Source organism: Thunnus thynnus, chromosome 24 (assembly GCF_963924715.1).
Source record: "Thunnus thynnus chromosome 24, fThuThy2.1, whole genome shotgun sequence".
Classification (NCBI taxonomy): Eukaryota; Metazoa; Chordata; class Actinopteri; order Scombriformes; family Scombridae; genus Thunnus; species Thunnus thynnus.
In genome coordinates, this window is record NC_089540.1 from 18,652,735 (window position 1) to 18,675,372 (window position 22,638).

At 38.6% G+C, this 22,638-nt stretch overlaps 1 protein-coding gene across 1 annotated transcript in view; it reads left to right on the forward strand.

Annotated features, from left to right (window-relative positions):
* The window catches only part of LOC137176763 (NACHT, LRR and PYD domains-containing protein 1b allele 2-like), a 31,726-nt gene extending 14,850 nt beyond the window's left edge, over positions 1-16,876 (forward strand). The window contains exons 7-13 of the mRNA XM_067582675.1: positions 1,700-1,858; positions 5,867-5,922; positions 6,143-6,357; positions 7,270-7,538; positions 8,117-8,230; positions 10,561-10,702; positions 11,653-16,876. Coding sequence (XP_067438776.1) covers positions 1,817-1,858; positions 5,867-5,922; positions 6,143-6,357; positions 7,270-7,538; positions 8,117-8,230; positions 10,561-10,702; positions 11,653-11,966 — 1,152 coding nt within the window. The 5' untranslated portion in view covers positions 1,700-1,816 and the 3' untranslated portion in view covers positions 11,967-16,876. The remainder of the gene's footprint in view (positions 1-1,699; positions 1,859-5,866; positions 5,923-6,142; positions 6,358-7,269; positions 7,539-8,116; positions 8,231-10,560; positions 10,703-11,652) is intronic.
* The last annotated feature ends 5,762 nt before the right edge of the window (positions 16,877-22,638 follow it).

Sequence of the window (22,638 nt, forward strand, 5' to 3'; positions counted from 1 at the left end):
GCCATGACTATGACAGAGTTATTTCACACATAGACAGTGGTGGAATGTAACAGAGTACAAATACTTTGTTACTGTACTTAAGTACATTTTTCATGTATCTGTACTTTACTCAAGTAAAAAATATAGAGCATACTTTTGACTTTACTCCATTACATTTTTCAGCTATTATCTGCACTTTCTACTCCACTTTATTTCTAAAATGCACCTCGTTACATTTTATGATTGATCAGTCACCAAAATGTTGTCTTCACAAAAAATATCGGTTTCTGACTCGGAAGTTTAAACCAATCAGGCCCCCTGAGTCGAGCCACCCTTGGCCCTATTTAAAGGAAATGTTTAAATATATAGGCTCTAGGAATGATTAATGGAAATTCCAGTGTTTCAACTGTCTGCCTCAAAGAAAAGAACTACTGGCTTTCAAATCTAAAGAAACACATTGAGGTAAGCAGAGCTCTTGCTATGCTCTGCTAAGCCCGAGTTATTTTCTCGGGCTTTTACATGTTAGCCAAGGTTATATTCATTTTGTTTACTGTCATCATGTTATGAATGGTCTAATCTAGCAAAGTACATGTTAATACAGAGGAATCGCCAGAAAAGAGTACAACAGTGCTTTCATTATTTAGCTAACTTCCATGAGAAGGTAAGGTGGTAAGTTAGATTAGCTTGTTGCACATGCTAGCTCAGTGTCATTTACAATGTAATATAGGGTCTAGCTTTTCTAGGTTGTGAAATTAGTATTAATGGACAAGTTCGCACTTGCACATTGCTTAGACAGTGCAGGTAAAGGTAGTCTTGTCTTTGCAGATAATTGAAATTAGTCTATTGGAAAATCAGCAACCAACGAGATCAACTGCTAATGTCAGTCAAAGTCACCAACCAAAATCACAGCTTTTTTCAGTGGAGTCTTGTTAAACTTTCTCTGGTTTAACAGAAACGATCTGACCCTTTTACAGCAGCTCTGTCTCTATATGAATCCCTCATAATGTTGTCACACACTTATAACAACAATCTGAACCTGTTGGTGGTAAAAACAAACACTTTAGTGAACGTAATTTACCGCAGGCATAAGATCATTTGTTTTACATTAGCCGTTTAGTGGTCGTGATTACATCATTCACGTTTAATATGGATCGGTTCCAAGAGTGTTGGTGGGGGGGCTGTGAGTTTGCGGATCAGCACTGTCCAGTCAATTAATGTGAAACACTGCTGTGCATTTTCCTCTGAGCTCTTGAGAAGAGAAAGTTATGGTCAGTCAGAGCCCACAACTTTTAGCACCACACCTTCGTTGGTTTTCCAGACAGACTAAAAGCCACACCACCATCTACTGTCTGTATCGGAGTATATAACACCAGCTGTTCACTGACGGGTGCACTTGTATGTGAGTGAGAATGAGATGCATAGCTCCAAAAATTGAAAATTAATATGTGACGGAGAGCGTTTATAATGAATCTGTGGGAAATCTGTATCTGTCTTTAAAAAAATATTTTCTCATTGTTAGGATATGTTCTACCATATTGTTGATAAAGTGAAAAGAGGCAGAATCGTATTTTCAGTGGAGTATTCCTGTAACACCATGATATAATACCATTACCACAAAAAATGTATACAGTGATATAAATTTTAGGTCATATTGACCACCCCTAGAATTAAAATTAATTAATTAACTAATAATATATTATTATTGTTGATTTGTTTTCAGAGAAGGCACAGATCACATCTCCAGCATTACAATGACCTGACAACAACTACTACTAAAAGGAAGGGGAGCTTGTCTGCTGGCGAAGGTCCTTCAACTAGTAAGCAGCAGAAACTGGCGATGGCAGACACAAAAGCTTCTCAGAAGAGCACAGATGTTGCGGTAATGAACTTTGTTGTTCAGGGTTTGCACCCTTTTGGAGTAGTAGAGCAACCCAGATTCATATCTTTAATGCAGCATATTCAGCCAAATTATACAGTGATATCACAGACAACTTTAAGAGACAGGATAGAAAAAACAGTGCAAATGAAAGCAAAAGTGAAGAATGCAATGCAGAACATTAAATACATCTTAACAACCACAGATTGTTGGACAGCCCATCGTCAAAGCTTCATAGGTGTTACTGCCCACTGGATCAAGCTAGAAAGCCTGGAGAGATGTTCTGTTGCTCTGGCATGTTGAAGGCTGAAAGGATCACATACCTATGATGTACTAGCTGAAGCCCTTAATGACATCCACACAGAATACAATATTCACAAAAAGATTGTAGAACTACAACTGACAATTTTTGCTGCTTATCTGTACTTTTACTTAAGTACTGAGCTTCAGTACTTCCTCCACCACTGAACATGAGTCATAATGCAGAATATGTTGGAAGATTAAGACATCTGCCGGCTAATTTAAAATGATGCAACAGCCATTCATGGATATTTTATTGATGTGATAATGTGTTTTGGACTAAATATTTTGCTGGATTGGATCGACTGGATCCTTGCAAATCTAACAAGACCATTTTTGTCTGAGTTGTATCAGTCAGTTGAGTAATATGAGGCTTCATAGGTGAGTAGCATGAATTTTGTTTGTTGGTGGTCTGACAGAGGCATTTTTTACCTGTTGTTGTGATTGTATCTTGGAATAGTTTAAATCAATCAAATCAGATCATCTTAGCTTTCCAAAGATGTGTCACATGAGTACCCACTTAAAAACAGGAGTTGTGTACATAGCATAGTTGTGCAGTGTGATGGCCCGTGGATTGGCCGTCAGAACATTAAGGGGTTTTAAGAGGCACTGGATTATTTACAGGATATTATCATATATGTATTATTACATGATATCAATATTTAATTTTTTAAAATATCACGGTTATTGTCAGTATATTGTGACCCCCCTAGTTTCAACTTTTCAATCGGTTTTCACTTTTAATTAGGAAGATATGATGTTTAATAAAGAAGTCGAATGCATAAAATAACTCTAAACTGCGAACCTAAAGGCATTTAATGAAGACAGTAATGAAATCAAATAACAAAATATGGTTCTAAACCAACAAATAACTCACCAGATTAGGGTGTCCAAAGACAACATCAGTATCATGGTGGTCAGCAGCATGGTGGCAAAAGTTAACTGATCACATTGAGAAAATTGCTGCATGCCACAGCATATTTCATTTAAAATATCTTCACTGGCTGTCTCACAGTAAATTTACTGCTTCAGCTTCCAAATGTATCAGAGTTGTTCACAAGCAGAAAACTTTTTGACAAATTCCTCTCCCAGGGCGAGCAGCAGACATAGCGGACATTTCCAGTTTGGCGAAGAAGCATGTATGCACATGCATGACATCACGCGGATTAATAGATTGCTGTCAAATGATTTGAGTACAATAAATCATAATCATTAAAGTAGTTAGGGGTTGTACTCTTAAAATTAGAATTTTGCAGAAGTAATTCAAACCGTTTGTGGTGAATTAGCTGTTTTGCATTTTTGAGGTAATACAACCAATCTTCTTTAACAAACCTTTACTGTTCGGTATTGAAGAAGGAGGTTGCACTTCAACAATGGGATTCATGTACAAAAATATGACTCATAACAAAACCACATTGCTGACTACAACTGGCATGCATAGATGTAGTAACTGTGCCTGCTGCATCAATACAACAAATACAAAATTGTCAATCATCCCACACTGGGAGGAAAATTCCCATTAGAGAATTCATAAACTGTAAATCCACTCATGTGATTTACATGTTATTATGTTCCTGTGGTCTAGTATACGATGGACAAACCAAACGACCTCTTAAACAACAAACATTGGAGTACAAAACTGCAATTCATACAAGTAATATGGATTATGCAACTGCAAAACATTATACTGAAGCAAATCATGGTTCACACTCTTGATTAAAATTCTGTGGGATTGAGAAAGTCATGATGCCTATTAGAGGAGGGGATATTCTGAAGACACTGGCCCAAAGAGAAATGTTTTGGATATACACACTCAACACTGTGACACCAAATGGACTTAATGTTGACTTCAGCTTAAAATGTTTTTTAGGTTAAAACTGTTTGTAATCTATATGTCCCTTTATTGCCATCTAGTGTATGTTCTGAGTGGCGACTCAATGATGGTCAGTAGCAGTGTTTGTATTTGTGAAGTTTCATTTTGTATGCAATGGGATTTAAATAAGATTTCATTGTATACTGGAGATTGGTCCCTGTGCCTAGAACCATGGCATGAGAAGGGTGATTGGTTCCCAAATGATTGGGTCCAACCACCAGCTGTGTACTAACCCTGCCCTTGTGTATATGAGTGAATTTAACCTATGTGCTTGAAATGCTCTGAAGAAGGCTCTGTGCTGAAACGCGTAAGCGTTTTTCTAATGTGATGTGAGCCAAATAAACAAGTATAATATTAATATTATGTCCTCCTCGACTAGTAAAATGAGATGTGCTACCCTTTTCCAAGTGTTTGGTCTTACAGTGCAGTTAATCGATTAATTGACAAAATAATCAACGGATTATTTGATAGTGAAAATGATCGTATTGGGACTCAGTTAGGAGCAGGTTTGGTTATTAGCAATAATTAATAATTAGAAAAGATAATTATTATACATATTATACATGTTATCAAAGATAATTATTAATCAACACATGCCTCTGATCACCAAAATGGCATCAGACAAAGCTGAGCATCTCTGTTGCTTAGCAACATGCGTCTGACTACAGAATAGCGTGTGTGAGCGTCGAAACATGTATGTGTGTGTACATGCAGGTGAGGTTAATAGAGAAGAGAGGTTGAAAATACCAAAGAACAAAAGATGTCAGCGATTGTGAAGAGAAAGTGGCGCTGGCTTTTATTCCCACAGAGACATGGCGTGCGAAAGTCACATCCGATGGTAAGCTAACACAAAGCAGTCCAAGCAGTTGGACAAACGTGCGTGATAAAACACAATCAAACAAGCAGCAAACAGCAATAATACTTCCACAGTATTCTCAGCAGCAACAACCAACTCACGGTCTGTTAATTTCACAACAACAGCAGCAATAAAGCTGAAAATAACACTTTCGTATCCTATGTCTGCCCAGACTTAAGCCTCTTACTTGTGTTACATAAGGAAGCAAGTAGGGTGTCCAGCTCAGTTCCTCATTTTTCAGATCCTGACTGGGACCATTCTTGTTCTCTGTCGGTGGGTTTTACGGCAGCTGATCCTCTGTGGAGTTGTGGAGGAAACAGCGAAATCGATTTAGTCAAAGAAAAGTGGGTTTTCCTCCTTCACTTCTGCAGGAAAGGGTGAGAATGCTAGATTGCACAGCGGTCTTCTACTTCAGATCCAGTCGTGTGCTCGGTTAAACACCAAGAAATCTCTACTTGTCCAGCGAGTTTGAGATGGTTAGGCTTAGTTTGAGTTAAACATGTGTACGGGAGTTACTTCCTCATAGCTGTGGAACAGCTGGTAAGCAGTAACTGCAGCTGGAAGCACGGCTTTGGGATCATCTCAGGTGTTTACACTCTCAGTGACATCACAGCTGGGAGGAAGAATCCGCATGCATTTCCGGTGAGTCTCATCCAATAAGAGCCGCGAATTTGACTTTGCTAGGTTTCACACCTAGGTGTGGGAGCAAAGCATGATGGGAGTTGAAGTCCGTTTTGGACTCCTTTTGTTCGACTTCGCGCCTTTCTATGTGTCGCCTGCTTTTGTCTCATGCACGTGATATGAGGCCCAACAATCATTAGTTGCAGCCCTACTATCATCATTACATTCAAATGTTTACTCTGATCTGATGTAATGTACTTAATTAAGTATGTATAATGAAGATTTTTAATCACTTTATAGCACACAACTGCACAAAGTTGTTATGTTTTGAAAACTAATTTTGTGCCTTTCTAAAATCCAGGCCCCATCACAATTTACACCTGAACTGTTAAGTGAATCTGGAGACACTTCATACAGGTAATTAGCAAATATAAAATAGCAAAATATGGTTTCCTCTGCTTTAATGGTTCTCACTCTAAATACAGTAAGAATTTATTTTTATTAAGTGGACAGATTATGTAGTATGGATCACTGCTTATACAATACATTGCATTGTGGTGATGGTTGAGATGATTTACATTATTTTAAGTAAAGTATCTGAATATTTCTTCCACCGGTACCATTCTGTGTTTTTCAGGTTCACGTGTCCTGGTCCAGGTGTGTTCTGGTGTATGCTGACGAAGCTGGTGTTTTCTATGGATCGAGAGGGGGAGTTGTTATACAGGATTGTCCAGTGGGATGAGAGCCTTCTTCATTCAGCTGGCAAGAAACCTGCAGGTCCACTGTTTGACATCAAGTGTTCTGAGGACGCTGTCTCTAAGCTGCACCTCCCACATTGTGAAATAAAACCTGGTAAGCAAGCAGAATGTTGTGCTGGAAAAAAACAACAAGCATTTCCTTTCTTGCATTTTGTTAAAACCTAAAATGTGTAGGAAGTGTTTGAAATTAAATTTCTTGGAGTGATAATAGATAATAAATTATGCTGGAAGACAGATATAAAATATCAAAGTCAGTTGCAATACTGTACTGTAAAATTAAAGATCTTCAAGTTGCATTACACACCTTATACTGTTCCCTTATAGTCCCATATAGGAGAATTGTTGAGAGCCATAAGAATTGTAAACAAAACTACTTGACTAGATTTGGTCAACTTAACAATGGTTCAAATTATGTGTAGAGCAAAAAATCAATTACTACTTGAAAGTATCTAAAAGGTGTTTAAAATGACAGAAAGTCAAGATCATTTGAGAGGAATTTGTATGTTCAGAAAACACTTAGTGAGGACTAATTTAAAGAAAAAATCATTGTATTTCAATCAAAGGTGTGAATATCAATATGTTAATAAAAAAATAATATAAAGATAATAATTAAGTAAAGAAAATTTAAAAATACTTTACGGAAAAATTATAAAAATTGATCAGAAAGACACAGAAAGACAGGTTACAGGGTGTATAAGTTTTTGTTCTTTTTTTTTGCCGTTGTTGTTTGACGTTACATTTTGAGGTCAAAGAGGATGTGTTGTTAAAAGGGTAGGCATTATAAGCTGTAGCTTCAGCCTGCACCTTTTTCAGACTGCAAAAGTTGTGTTATTGTGTCATTTTCAACTGTGGTATTTAAGTATCTGCCTCTTTTTTATGTGTTTATGTATGTCTATGTGTCTGACAAAAACAAAAAAAGTTGTTTAGCTGGCATAGAGTTAGAGTAGTGGAAATAAAATGACATTGACATGAAATAGTAATGGTTGATGGTTCTGTGTATTTACAGTATCGCTCTCTGACAACCTGTCTGTTGTCCACATCAGTGATGATGGAATGAGCATCCTTGAACCACTGGAGATTACAGACACTCATGTGATTGTGGATGTCCCTCACCTCTCAGCTTTGGGCTTGGTGCGGGATTTCTTTAAAAGCCTCTTCAACCCAGTTCCAAAACCAATAAGTGGCCAAGTTCTGCTGTTTCGCCAACCAACAGGACCAAGGCAACGCCCAAAATTCCACGTGTTTCTACTGCCAGAAAATGTGCTGGTGCGGGAGGTAATAGCTCTTTCTATAATAGCTTACAATCAGTTCGTAATCATTTTAAACTCACAGCTTTCATAATTAAACAAATTCAGGTTTATCAGTCAACGACACACTTCCCTCTCCTTCTTCCCTCATACAAAAGCATGTCTCTCACATGGATATCAAAATCATCAGTGTGCTCCCTCTTCATCCTTTAACTTGTGAATTTATAAAGGAAATGTATATTCTCCACTTGAGAAAAATTAATATGCAGCTTGTTTTAATAACATATAACTTTATCATGTTATTTCGCAAAACGTTCTTGTTATTACACAAGTGATATTAAAAGATAAAATGATGCGCTGTTTTATCAGAAAGGTTTCTTGTTAAAACAGCTTTTGTGGAGGCTCATTATTGATAGACATCTTTATCACAAACTTACTGTCAGTTTTTAGTTTATTTGTTACCCATCAATCTCTATGCAGTGTGCAATAATTCAGTGTGCTTGTTGATGGTTTAATCGCTGATATTTAATAGTAGTAGGGTAATATTAATAGGGTAATATAATTGGGGTAATGCAGTCACTGTCTAATAAAAATGTTCTAATGAAGGTGAAAAAACAACATGAAACTGCTGAGCACATTGTGGCCCCTTCCTCCTGTCAACTCATTGATGGCCAAACCTACACTCTGAACTGTCCTGAGGCCCATAAAATACTGTCTGAGGTGAGTATGTCAAATTAAAACATACAAAGTGTCTCTATTATTGCTGTAACAGAATAACACAATTAATGACATTGGTATCCAGAGAGCCACTATTAAACACATAATTTGGTCCAAGCTTAAATTTACTGCACCATTTTTCTCAGGAGTTGGTGGAAACCAAACCGGAGCTAAAAGTAGACTTTCATCAGGTGGCCAGTGGGATGATCATGATGCTCTGTGTCTGTTGGATGTGTAAATAGGCTACTGTTTGCTAATATGTTCACACTTTATAAGGTGATAATAATGTGTAATTTTTGAGTCGTGTTTATATTCAACTTACAAATAAAAGTCCAATTCACTCTCCTTTCAATGCTGGTTGGTCTCCACCAACAAGCTTTTTAGCTGAAAACGGCTACCTGCTGCAGCTGGAAACAGGATTATTATTGATTGTATTTATTTATTGATTGGGACAGTGTGCAGTTTTAAACATAAAAGATGCACTGCACCAGACTTAGCTCAAAGCTAATTTGCATCCATAGTCCCCCACAATTAAAACATACAATAGCACAACAACAAACAGTACAAAGCAAAAAACACATAGAACACACCATACAAAATACAAAGCTACACACAATAGCACATCACATACACCCACAATGTCAATTAGAAAATAATAATGTAAACTTGTCAAATTAAAATCAAGACTACCTGCGCTAATGAGAAGACCATAGATGGAGTTTAGACGCAGTGTTCACACAGCTGATTCGTCTTTAGTAGATTTTTTTAATTTGGACTTGAATGTATTGATTGAACTACAGTTCTTCATATCATTCCATTCCACTGAGTGGTGGCTTTCCCAGAGAAAGCTGACTGCCCAAATGCAGAGCGACAAAATGGTATAGTACAATCATGTATAGAGGATATTCTGGAGGATCTAATAGAACTTACCGAGTAAGTGTACACAAAGTCACATAGTGGAGGAGGGGCCAAACCATTTAAAAATTTACAACTTTAACACATTGTATATATTAGATAAATATGAAGACATCCATGCCAGTGCTCTAGATGAGTAGTTAAATTTAAAGAGTTTCAATTTATTAAAACATCATGATTTACTGTGTCGGTTGCTTGATTTAATTTGCTCTATTAAGTGCAAGGTAGCAGTTTCAGTGGAATGATTTGCTCTAAAGCCAAATTCCATACAATGTGGACCAAAATTGCCTGTATAAAGAAATGTTGTCAGTTGTTTAATGACAACTTTCTCAGCAACCTTCAAGAGTACTGGCAGTATACTTATTGGTCTGTAGTTACAGGCAAGGCGGTCTCCAGATTTAAAAATAGGCGTGACAATGGCACGTTTCCAGTCATCAAGAAAGGAGCTGTGTTTAAAAGACAGTTTAATTAAATGAGCAATAGGGGGAGTTAAAACATCTTTGTGTGATTTAACAAACATGGTGTCAAATTGGAAAGCATCTCTACTTTTGGAGCTTTTTAAGGAGCTGATGATTTTGTTTACTTGTAACTCATTAGTCTTTATCAGCTTGAAAACCTGGCATGTAGCATTTATAGGAACAATATCCAGTTTCCTTTTTGCAAATTTCTTTCTTGACTCATATACAGACCCAAGAAAAAAAATTATTAAAGACAGAAGCAATAGTAAGATGATCTTCAATTAACTTTCCCTGTACTTTGAGTTTAAAATCTCCTAAAAATTTTGGGTCGCTCCTTGTGAGATTATCAACATTTTTCCAGATCAATTTAGTGTTCCCTTTTGCCTCATTCAATATATTGAGATAAAAACGAGATTTAGCTTCTCTTGAAGAATTGATTCTGTGAGTATAAGTATCACAGCGATAGTCCAGATCATCAGAGGACAGTACATCACCCAATTCAACTGTGCTGAACAAAAACAGTCAAATTTTGGGCCATAAAACAAAAACAATGTGCTGAAATTTGCTAAAATGCACCATAGAGCAGAGCAGAATTGCAGAGACAGGTGATACTCTGTAGTGTCTATGAGTGACATCTTTCACATTACACATAGTAATGAAATTTATTGCACAGTTCCAGGTGTACATTTGTATTCTGGGGCTCTACTGTAATATCTTTGCATAATTACCAACTAAACCAACTTAAAACTTCTTTCTGTTGTATCAATTTGTATCAAGTGGCACCACCCCTGTGTAAAATGTCCTAAAAATTAACCATTAAATACTTGCAAATTACTCAGAAAACTTCAAGGAAATTAGTGTAAAATTATCTTGAATGCAAATTCAGTCATAGTAAGTGAAAAATAAACATTGTCATTGCAACAAGATTTTTTAAAATGAGACTTTGTCATTGGTTTACAGTGTGCACCATTTAACTCAAAGTATGGACCAAATTACCACCCAACTTTTGAGATTCGGCTGACTCCGAGCATAGATGAAGCAACTATGACAGTCCAAGACGAACAGGAGAGACAAGTCTGGGAGTATCACGTTGAACTGACTGGTAAAGAAGATATAATTCTGTCATTTGTTAATTATTCATTCACACATTGGAAAATTCAAGATTTCTTTTTATTCAGACCATTCTTCTGTTGGTCTACACTAATTCACAATTCATGTTTTCTTATTGTTGTGCATGCTCTATTGAGAACCCTGTCATACTAAAGGTCCAGAGCAACCGAAACATTAGTATGATCAATAAATTGTAATACTGAGCAAGAGCAGTGTGTGGGATCTTCCTTTCTCAAGACTGAAGTGATACTTTCCAAGGCACAGTCAGAAAAATAAGTGATAACAAATGTGGGATGCTTTAACAACACATCAGTGAGCCACACCACTGCATTGGGTCACATGTTCCTTCATTATGAAAAGTTTGGTCATGTTAGTTTGTTTGAAACAGCTCCAAAGACTAATAACAGCAAGTCTCAGAAGAGTAGTTTTGTCTAAGGCAGACACTACTGAGTATGTTCAGAAGCGCTTTGCCAGCTTCTTTTGCCACAGAACTTCTATCCTTTAAGACTTGTGGTCACTAAATAATCTCTCTAAGTTTTCAAAGTCAACATGCCCACTTCATACAGTGACTTACCAGTTTTGTGGAGGTGATAGTAGGCAAGTAGCCAACGCACCTGCATCTGAGATATTTGGATGTGTGAATATCTCCTTTGAAAAATAGTTCATGCTCAATCAAAATTACCAATGCTATTGTCATTACAGTAGCTAACACTATCAAATAAATGTAGTGGTGTAGAAAGTACAGTATTTCCTTCTGAAATGTAGTGGAGTGGAAGTATAAAGTAGCATCAAATGGAAATACTAAGTACTGTAAAACTACTTCTACTACTATACTTAGTTACTTTCCACCACTGCAAAGTACTGGCTTAATAATTGGAGTTGTTCCCTAATAATATTACTCCTGGTTATTGAATAAAAGTCTTTGCTCTGCTCATCTTTCAGGTCCAGACCCAGGGAGGGAAAATCGGCCTCAGAGTCTCTCAGGTGATGAGGAGAAGAGGCTGTACTCTGTTCAGAAAGAGTTTATTAGGAGAGTGTCCAGTCCTGTTCTGAAAGACCTTCTGGATGCACTTCGGCAACACGGGGTTATCAACTGTGGAGAAATGGAGTCCATCCAAGTAATCAAGCTCAGGACAGACAAAGCACGAGAGCTGATGGAAACAGTGCTAAGAAAGGGCGATCAGGCTTGTAAAATTCTGATGGATACCTTCAATGAGGTCGATCCATGGCTTTATGAAGAACTGGGATTACAATGAGACAAAAGGAAACTGTGGAATACTGTGTTGAAATCAATGACTTGTGAATACATCTTCAGCCTTATTTTTAATGTCTTGTTTTGAATTTGAGTTTTACCTAAACTCAAAATACTCAGGATCCAAAACTCGGGTATACTGCAGAGGCTAAATGCTGTGCCACATCAACTTCATTGTAGAATATGAACAATCCTACAGTAACACACAGGCATCTCAGCTAACTGTTGGGATATGTTTTATCTTTGGCCAGAATTTTTTCATTTTCTTCCTGCCTTTTTTCTGTCTCCCTAAGGCAAATATGATGGCTGAAATACACGGGGCACAGATGCAACGTGTCACGTAGGCAGGGTGGAGCAGCATTTTTTACCTCGTACCCAGACTCCATCTTTGTAGCATGTGATTGCGTGCCAGCTATTGAGTTTGGCCAAGCGATAATGCAGTTGGTTATGGAGGGTTTGGAAGTGTAGGCTATATTAACTGGTACTGAATTAATTAACAAGATCTTTTTAACTACAGGATCATCATCAGCACATCAGTTGGTTTTGTCAAGTCAATATATATATATATATATCATTTTATGCACTGTATTATATTGTGCATATGTATCCCTGTAATGTATGTATATTTTAATGTGACATTCTGATGGTTTATGATTGCATATCAGATTTTAAGCGTAAATCTACATGGTTATGTACTTTTATCCAGGAAAACAAAAGGTTGTTCGCACACTGACATTTTCATTGTGCAGTTTTTATTCCAATGTTTTAGTGTGAACAAGACACAAGCTATAGATATACACAGACAAATGATTTTTTTTCTCTTTATTATAAAAATGCATTTAATTTTGTCATTAGTTTCTCTTAAAACAGAAAAGCATGTACATTGTCCAGAATATGCATGCAAAGAAACAAATCAATATTTGTTCTAGGTCTTGGCACCAAGGGGAGACATATCAAAAAGGGAGTAAGGCAATGAAGGAAATTCCTCATTGCGTGCGCTGTGATCAACACATTGAATACAGTATGTTGCTATGGAAGTTAATATGCAACATGATCATATACAGCATAGGGGGAATATATGAACATACATGTCCATATAATTGTCTGTCAGATTTGACCCAGACTTGGCAGAGGGCATGGAATATGGCCCCCTAATCGAACAGTGCCTGCCAGATCGTACTTTTATCAGCACTCCCACCCTGGGGCCAGGGTGGAGGACTCACCATGGTTTTCAGGAACTGCTTTCTTAATTGGACAGTGAGCACTAGGACTTTCTCCTTGTTTGAACTGCAGATGATCAAAGTTGGTCATTCAAACCTGTATTATTGTATTTAATTTACTGACCCCCTGATTCTAATAGTTCTGTTATGTCTGAATTCACTGATTTTTTTCATCCTCTATCATTAGGTTGGACAGAGTTACTATAGTTGGTGATTTTAATATTCACATCGATGTAATTTCTTGTAGCTTTTAATTTAATTCAACATGTGTCTGGTCCCACACACATTAGGGGTCGTACCTTTGACGTTGTTATTAAGCTTTGTTTATATATTGATTCTATTTGCGCTGAGGAGCTACATGTTACTGACCACGAATGCATGTTGTTCAGCCTGTCTTTTAATTTAGGTTCTCTGCCCAGTAAACATGTAAATTGCTCTCACATCTGAAATAGCCCTTCAGCCTGGACATTTTTGCAGCTTTGGAGCCAAGCACATGCATCAGCATCATGCTGACATTAACTTGTCGTCCACTCCTTTAATATACATTGCGCCACTGTAAGTGGCTTCTAGTAAAATAAAACTTCTTCCCTCCATCAATTCATCCCCCTGGTTAAATTGGTTGTTTCCGGTGTAAATGTCACATGTCGGAGGGTAGAGCAACTGTGGAAATTCACCAACCTCCATGTTGTCTCTTTATTACAAGATCTTTTAACTGATTTTAACAACATGGTTAAAGATGCGAGGGCTTCTTACTTTGCTAACCTAATTTCCTCCAGTAAACACAACCCTTCAAGTCCTGTTTGACACCATCAACAACATTATCACTCGTGCACCTCCTGATGCACCTGTCTTTACAAATAGGATTGCAGTAACTTTCTTACTTTCTTTGTGGACAAGATTACAGATGTCAGGGCTATCATCATCCCCTCATGTACTCCCTTTTCTGCCTCTCCAACTTGGCCATTAATTTGGGACTGCTTCTCTCCTATTTCCCTGCAAAACCTCATTGATCTGGTGGGAGGTATGAAAACTTCCTCAATCTCTGTAGCTATTTTACCAACTTCCATATTTAAAAATGTACTTTTGGTCCGTCCATGCCTGGTGTCCCTTATAAATAGCTCCCTGCAATCTGATTGTGTCCTGGCCTATTTTAAACATGCAGTTGTTAATGTACAAAAACTACAGGCCTATATCTAAGCTGTCTTATCTAAAAATGTTTAGAGAAAATTGTTGCCAAACAGCTCACTGCAGTCTTGACTGCACACAAAATTTTAGATAAATTCTGGCTGGTTTCCATCAGAAGCATTCCACTGAAACTGCTCCCCTCAGAGTCTACAATGATGCAATGATGACTTCTGATGTGGATGAATGCTCTTTTTTAGTGCTGCTCCTCCCAAAGTGGTATGTTCTGCCTCCACTGTGTAGCTCATTAAAACTGCTTTTCAAGGGAGTTTGCTTTCAGTGTTCAAAGATTGTAGCTAATTAAGTTCTAAGAAGGGTGTAACTGCCTTCAGTTTTGGCTGTTTTTGTTGGCTGTTACTGCTGGTCATGCTAATTATACTAGTTTTAGTTTAAGTGATGTACAAGGTTTTCTTTGCTAATCTTTTTGTTCCTTTGTTAAAAACCAGACATGTACCCCACATGCAGAGACACCTGTGTGTTACACCCTGTAAAGTCACTTTTCGTCAATAAAATTGACAGTGAAGAAAATCCCCCCAGAAGACACCAAGTTCCCCAAATGAGCCAAACACTATAAGAAAAATAAATTAAAGCTGGAAGCTTTAATTTATTCGTGCCCGTGGCGCGAAGGCCCGTGGCCTTCATGCCCGTGGTGCAGTCCAAGGGCTTCTGTCACGGGCATGTAGAGGTCTTCAGACCCAGGCTGTTTTCAGACAGTGCGAGAAGGAGATAAACATCACTTCCTTTGTCCACTATTTTGCCCGCTGCTGGGGCTGCTTTGCTGCAATTTCGTAGGGGGCGCTATTCAGCCAGTTTGCATCACTGACTGAATATTGTCATGAGGACGTGTTCAGGCCGGGACTCTTATCAAACATGCAAAGTTTGAGGCAGACTGGAGCATTTGCACAAAAGTTGTAGCAATTTCCTCTGTCATGGCGTAACATCAAAACTCAACGCCACGCCACAGCCACACGCTTCAACGATAGCTAAATTATAGCATATTAGGCACATTACCGCCACCCTCCGCTTTGGACTGTAGACCAAATATTAAATCCTACACATCAATCCTGTCTGTCTAATAAACTAAAAAAAAAAACTGCTATTCCACCCACCTGGCAGGTTCATTAAAGTTTTAATGCTGAGCTCCGGAACTCTAGTCTTCCTGAGTTCCATCATGTATTGTCTTTTTTGATCATACTTAGTACAATCCATGCTTGTAATAGTTTCCTCAGCCAAGTGGGAAAAAATATGTGCATATATCGGCAATCACCAAAAATATTAGTCAAAAAGTAATCGTGCTAAATAACCATGATGTCAGTATTGAGCAAAAATAATTGTGATTATGCTTTTTGCCAAAATCAAGCACCCCTAAAGAGAACATACATTTTGATTTACATACACACACACACACACACACACACACACACACACACACACACAAAGCATTTAAATATGTATGTGAATTGTATGAATATGTATTAAATTGTTGTCTTTAATAAACAGTTACTTGAACATTTTTCAGTATGCTCCTAAATTTCTGTGTGCTCCTAATTTTTTTCATTTAGGAACACATGTACTCCTCAACAAAAAAGTAAGCGCTGAACACTGCTGTCAGATGTGTAGAGACAATGAGTAACTGCAGCTGGACACAGAAAAATACTCATATATTTGAATGGGGAGTGTGAGCGAATCGCTAGGTAAAAACTGCAGTACAGAGCTACAAGTTTTAGTTTTGATTTTATTTTTCTGCAGCACTTTATCACTAAACTGTCACTCTCACTCCATTTTTTCCCTTCCCCTCATAGGTCATCTCCACTACTGAATTATACATATAAGACTCATAATTATTGTAAAATAAATGATAATAACACCAAACTTCATACAAAGTTTGTATAAATGTACTGTATGTACATAGACCTTTCTGATGTATCGCTCAAAAATTAGCTGCATTTAACCGTGACACCCATCCCCCCACTTTCTTCCCTCCCTCTCCCTCTCAGCTGGAGAGAAGGATTTCAGAGTACTCTTCTTGTGAAATATCCTCATAAATCCCATGACTATGGCCAAATCTTACATTAAAAATCATATTGTAGAAGGGATTTTCGTCACGAATCCATTGATACAGGTTTGAAAGTGGTCTGACTTATAATTTAGATGTCAGACGCCCCAGTTTGGCACAAAGTCCATGCCCAGAGATTGCTTCCCCATTGGTTTACATTGTAAGGTGTGATGTGGCACTCCAACTTTCGGGCAGTATTTTTATGTGTCCAGCTGCAGTTACTTATTGTTTCTACACATCTGACAGCAGTGTTCAATGCTTAATTTTTTCTGAAGGTGTACATGTGCTCACAAATGAAAAATTTTGGAGCACACATAGAAATTCAGGAGCACAATAAAAAGTGTTCAAGTAACAGTATATTAGGGCCTGAGCCCCAAAGGGGCGAAGACCCTATTGTATTTCGTGTGTTTGTTTCTTTCTTCTACTTATTCTTTCTTTATTATTACGCCACTTCAACCCTTAATTTGACCCCCTAAACATGCTCAAAAACTCACCAAATTTGGCACGCACATCAGGTCTGATGAAAAATTTGATAAAATGTAATAATTATCCCCAGTGCCAAAGTGTGTTCTATAGCGCCACCTATGTATCTAATATGGCTGCCATGGCCCATTTTTACACACACAAAAGAGTCAAATCACCTTCTGTCAGATATATGGTAGTTTATTTATAATATTTACACACATAATGAACAGAGAGAAATATAAAAATGTGATGAATTTTTAAATATGGGACATTGACAGGATTAAATTACTTATAATAGTGAAAGTAGCCATCTTGGCAACTTAAAAAATACATTGTTCAAAAATAAAAACAAAATATTCATAAATTAAGAAAAACAAGCACTGCTACATTTACAAAGCTGCAAAAATACAGTCATTGCTTTTTTACCTCATGATTAGTTATTTTTACTGACTATGATGTAAATTCAACCAACTCTATAGTGAGCAGCAAATTAAGATTTCAGACACTTATGAATGATCATTTTGTGTCACTACTGTCGCATGTAATGTAGCATTACAGTAATTTATACGTCTCACATCTCACATGTAAAGCATGGTGGGGTGATATTTTAACTATTGTACATAATGTGGACTCAAGATTTAGTTTTCTCACTATTTATATTATATATTCTGCATATATTTTACATTTTATTTACTTAAAGTGAATATAACCTGTAAGAAGCAAATATGCAGTGATTTCACACACAGGATTGGTGTTGGTGTTGTGAGGAGTAATAGTTCAAAAATGATTTATGTCCTTTCCTGATTAATGTAGTTTTTAATTTAATAATTTTATACAGGACAGCCATGTACAAGATAGAGTCCACCAGTAGTGTGTGTTTGTAGTTAGGTAGCTGAGATCAAATCCTCACAAAATGTTTCCTTCTCATTGTTCCAGTTTTCTTCTTCGACGGTCAGATCCTGATAAAGAAATCAGGTTCTGGGTGAATCTGTTCTGTGCAGCAGCAGAGAGAGAACAGCAGACAGGAGAGAAGCTATTATCATCAGTGTGCAGTTATGAAACATTCCCTTTTAGAGACAGAAACATGGATTATCAGTGTCATTTCCCACTGTACCTGTACTCCCAGGTGAAGGACTGTGAAACTAAAATAGACAGGAGAGTCCTTCCAGCATTACAGTCCGTTTTCCAGTCACCTACAGTCTGGTCCATAAACCATGACAGGCTGCTCAGATGAAGAGAGTGAAGTGAGGAGTTTCCTACAGTGTCTGCCTTATATCTCACAGCTCAGGTAAGTCAGATAAATACTGTATTTTTACAAGTACCACATGGTTTATTTCAGAAATGGTAAAGATAAATGAACTTTTCAGTTCAGTCATCATCCTGCTTTATGTTCTTGTACTGAATTTCATCTTTGATGAAAGACATCAGACATCAGATGGTTTGTAATGCAGTTTGTCTTCTACTCTTGTACGTTTGCTTTGCTGTTTTCACAATTCATTCATAATATTGTATTTTAGCTGTGATCCAGAGTTCTTCCAGAGTGTGTGTTCATCCAGCTATGTGAGATCCAGAGAGGAGACCCAGCAGGTGGTCTCTCTGCTGCAGCTCCTGGGGTTCAACCTGCTGTTAACACAGAGAGTTCTCAGACTTTGTGGCTCTGAAGTGAATCTCATCCTCACACCCAGAAAGATGTCTATCAGAGAAGCCTCGCTCCTCTTTGGATGTACTACACAACTACACAGTCTGAAGTACGTATTCATGTAATTACTGTCTCTCTTCTTTTAACTCCTGTTGGGACAGGCAGTAGTGCGTTTGGTTATTAGCACTACAAGCATGAAAATAAGATATTGTTAACCTTAATCAGTAATTCGGGCACCAACTGTTGAATCTGTGAGGAACACAGTTGATTATTTGCAATAATTATCAATTATCAAGGATAATTATCTAATTATGACAATTAATAGAATTATTAATATGAATTAACAAATACGGGGCACCACCCGGAAACCTGGACCAATAACCAAACCAGGTAGTCTCATAAATGGGAGTTCACCTAGAATGTTAATATCTGAGAGATATCAACACTCAAGGGTGAACAAAGAAGGGTGAACTCGAGCTCTGACTCCTTCAATCGGCCACTTTTCACAATGTTACACACAATAATGACAGAAGAACTTCTCTTTAAAGATATAACAGTGTTTATTAAACTTTGCAAAATTAACAAAGTTAACAAATGCTTCATTCAATAAACAACTATTCTAAAATCTAATCCTACCAAACAAAACACAACAGCTATGTACAGGGTTGGACACATGCAGGGGAATGCATGTGTGTGTGCGTGTGTGTGTGTGTGCGAGCGTGCGTGTGTGACACGATGGCGGTGTCTTGGTTAGACAGAAGCAAGATGGCGCCGTCTAGTGGTCGGCGTCTTGCACTCACCCAATTCTGTGAAAAGCACATGTGTCTGATAATGGATAAGGAAAGACAAAGCAAAGTTTTGTCCGACGCTATCTGACCATCAGATGCGCAAAAAGATGTCGGTGCGTGTATGTGTGTGTGCGTGCGTATGTATGTGCGTCATCAGGACGCTCCGCTGTGCAGGAGCGTCTCCGCCAATGAGACTGTATGTTGACTGTTCCCTGCTGAGGTGTGAAAATCGCAAAGCATCCTTGGAAATGGAGTTTGCAATGGACTCCCATTGTCTGTAAGCAGCATTTTTGGCGCTATACCTTTGTCTCGGGGGAAACAAGGGAACAAAGCACCTCGTGGTCAGGCCTCACAGGTTACATGTAGGCCTTCTCTGTGTGACCTCATGGTTTGAGGCCCAACACTCTTCTGTCCAATTTAAATGATCAATTACAGGTGTTCATCACATATTTTAGGACATCTGTTTCTGCATTTTCAGACTGTCCAACAACACGGCCTTGAGACTGTTTGGATGGATAAGAAGATTGAGAGTGGCCTGTCTGGCTGTTGAGGAGCTTTCTCTTGTCCCTAAGACAACCCAACTACCAGAACTGGTATTGTTGAAGGTTGTCAGTAGTTTGGCATCCGTGCTGAGACACTGGTCAGTCAGATGGTTAGACCTGACTGAGCTCAGCATCTCTGTTCAGGGTCTCACTTCACTGCTGCTTCACAATGGCCCTCTAACAATCAAATAAATGTCTTTCCTCAGCCATATAAACACATACTAATTAATAAAAATGTCTAATGTATTAATACCCACCTTTTCTAAAACACATTCATTATGAAATGTGCACACTGAAGAGAGTTTGCAGCAGCTACCGGCCCTCCTCCATGAAATCCAGGACAAGGACTTGACCTGTTCCTCCTTGAGTAAGGTTGGTGGAGGCCTGACCTCCTGCTGTCTGAACTGGGAGCTTCAGTATCTGCTGCAGCAGTCGTCAGATCAGACCATCACTGTGAACCTGAGGAAGAACTGCTTCTTACAGGAGAGAATCACACGTCTGCTTCCCTTTCTGGGCAGGATTGTATTCAAACGGTTGTCAAAATGTTTTTCCCCTTTTATTGGACACAGACATGAAGTTGTTTTCCATTTAATAATTTGTATATGTTCTGTTATGGCTTCCGTTTCATCATCAGTTTGTTCATTGTTTGAGCAGACAGAGTGTTATTGGTAAATACACTGTATGCTTTCGGGCCCAGTCCCAGCTTTGTGTTGACTGCCATCAGAGAGATCCATAAAGCTCAAGCCCGTCACATGATACCTAGTTTACTGAGGTCATTGGATCATGTGATCAACCTGACCTGCATAGAGCTGGACTCGGTGGACTGTGCTGCTCTGCTCTTCATCCTTCAACACAGTGACAGAGTTAAAGTAAACCTGCAGTGGACCTCCATACCAACGGAGGAAATAGAGTCCATCCTCTTTACACTGGACAAAGTCTTTCAACTCTGGTCAGATATTAGTGCTAATTTCTTAACGCTGTAGCTGTATCAGTACTCTCTAACACACAGGATGTCATTTATCCATCCCTGGTAGCATACTGGGAGAGCACCTTAGATGTTAGAGGATACAGATGAGATAGATTGCATACCTCCTATGATTGATGTATTAGACTCAGTGTGTCTTCAGAGGGCTCTGCTGTAAGCTCTAGCATCCAAAATCTGCCTTCAGTCTCTTATTGAACACTTTGCAGTACTGTTGGTTCGGTCTTTACTTATTTCATTACACAGCAGTGTAACATCACAGCTATCAACCATATTTATTTCAGTGTTATGGTGGCAATAATGCTTCACAGATTTGCTTAAATGCTCCAACAAATGAACAAATCATTTAAAGTATCTTTGGAGACCCGAGATACTTGCAGTACACTGCTTTATTTTGGGCAACGTCTCATTTCCTGCAGACTAAACCAGGTTGTAACCAGAAGTAACCAAGTTGCCTTTACTTACTTGTAAACCTGCTCAATAACACTGTTGAGTATTTGGACTCTTTTTTATGTCATGATTAATTTCAGACTAGTATATGGTGTTGAAATCAGTCATGATAACACTGCACTCTTTAATATCCTAGATCATTATTTGTGTGGAATATTTGTGAGTCTGCTGGTCATATTGGTATCTGAACAATGAAGTGATATGATTGTATTATTTGTGGATAATTTGTTAACTTTCTTACATTTCTGAATCATTCTGCTACCAGTGTTGACAGGAATCTGTTGCTGAGGTTCCTCCACTGCTGTGCTGCCTCTGACGCCCAGCAGGGGGCAGCATCAGGCCTGCTCAGGACTCTACAGCACAGGCTGGATCTGTCCTGCTCCTCTTGTGTGGAGCTGACAGAGAAGGATCAGACTGAGCCTCTGAGTCTGACCTTTGCTGACTGCAGGGCCGTCTCCACCATCCTGAGACACAGCAGCCGTGACACACAGCTGGACCTGAGAGACTGTGAGGTGGAAGACAGCAGTCTGGACCTGCTGTTTCCTGTCCTAGACAGAGTCTGTCTCCGGTAGGGAAGAATAACCTAAACCAGAGAAGAAACTTGTTTACATTAATGTTTCTGCATGGTAACAGTCTGCTCTTTGCTCTGTTTGTCCTGTTCAGAGCCAGTAAAGCTGTCCTCCTCCAGCTGGTGTCCCTGGTTCCTGGGAGCAGTGAGAGGGACACAGTGAGACGGGGAGAGTCCCTGTGTAGAGCCCTGGGTGGAGAGCTGGACCTCAGTCACACCACACTGAATCAGAGGGCCTGTGAAGGTTTGGCCCGGATGCTGGACTTCTCTGACAGGCTGACAGAGCTGGACCTCAGTCACTGTCAGCTCACTGACCAGCTGCTGCTCACACTCATCACACATCTGCACAAAGTCCAAGTCCTGGAGTGAGTGTCAGACTGTACAGATACATGTGTTCATGTCACAAATATGTATATAATGCTTTGTCAGCTCTAGTCTAGTCGGTGGCGGAGGTAGTAACTCACAAAAACATATTGCTGACCACAACAGGCAGGTAGAGTCGGTGTGAGATTCAAAGCAGACAAGAAGTTTAATGAGCTGAGAGGATCGCAAGACGGCTTTTCTGAAGAAAAATGTTCCTTCTTAGGGAGGCAGAAAGAGACAGTAACCCTGCTGACAGCTTACAGCACCCCAAGTTTATTATAGAGTTCCCCAAATACACTTTCAAGGGGAGATGATATTGAATTTAGATTTCAGGAGAGACTGAAGTTCCTGTCAGTGTGTATATGAGAAGACAATTATATCTGTACAGTTAGAGGTTTGGTTTGATTTAATTCTTTTATAA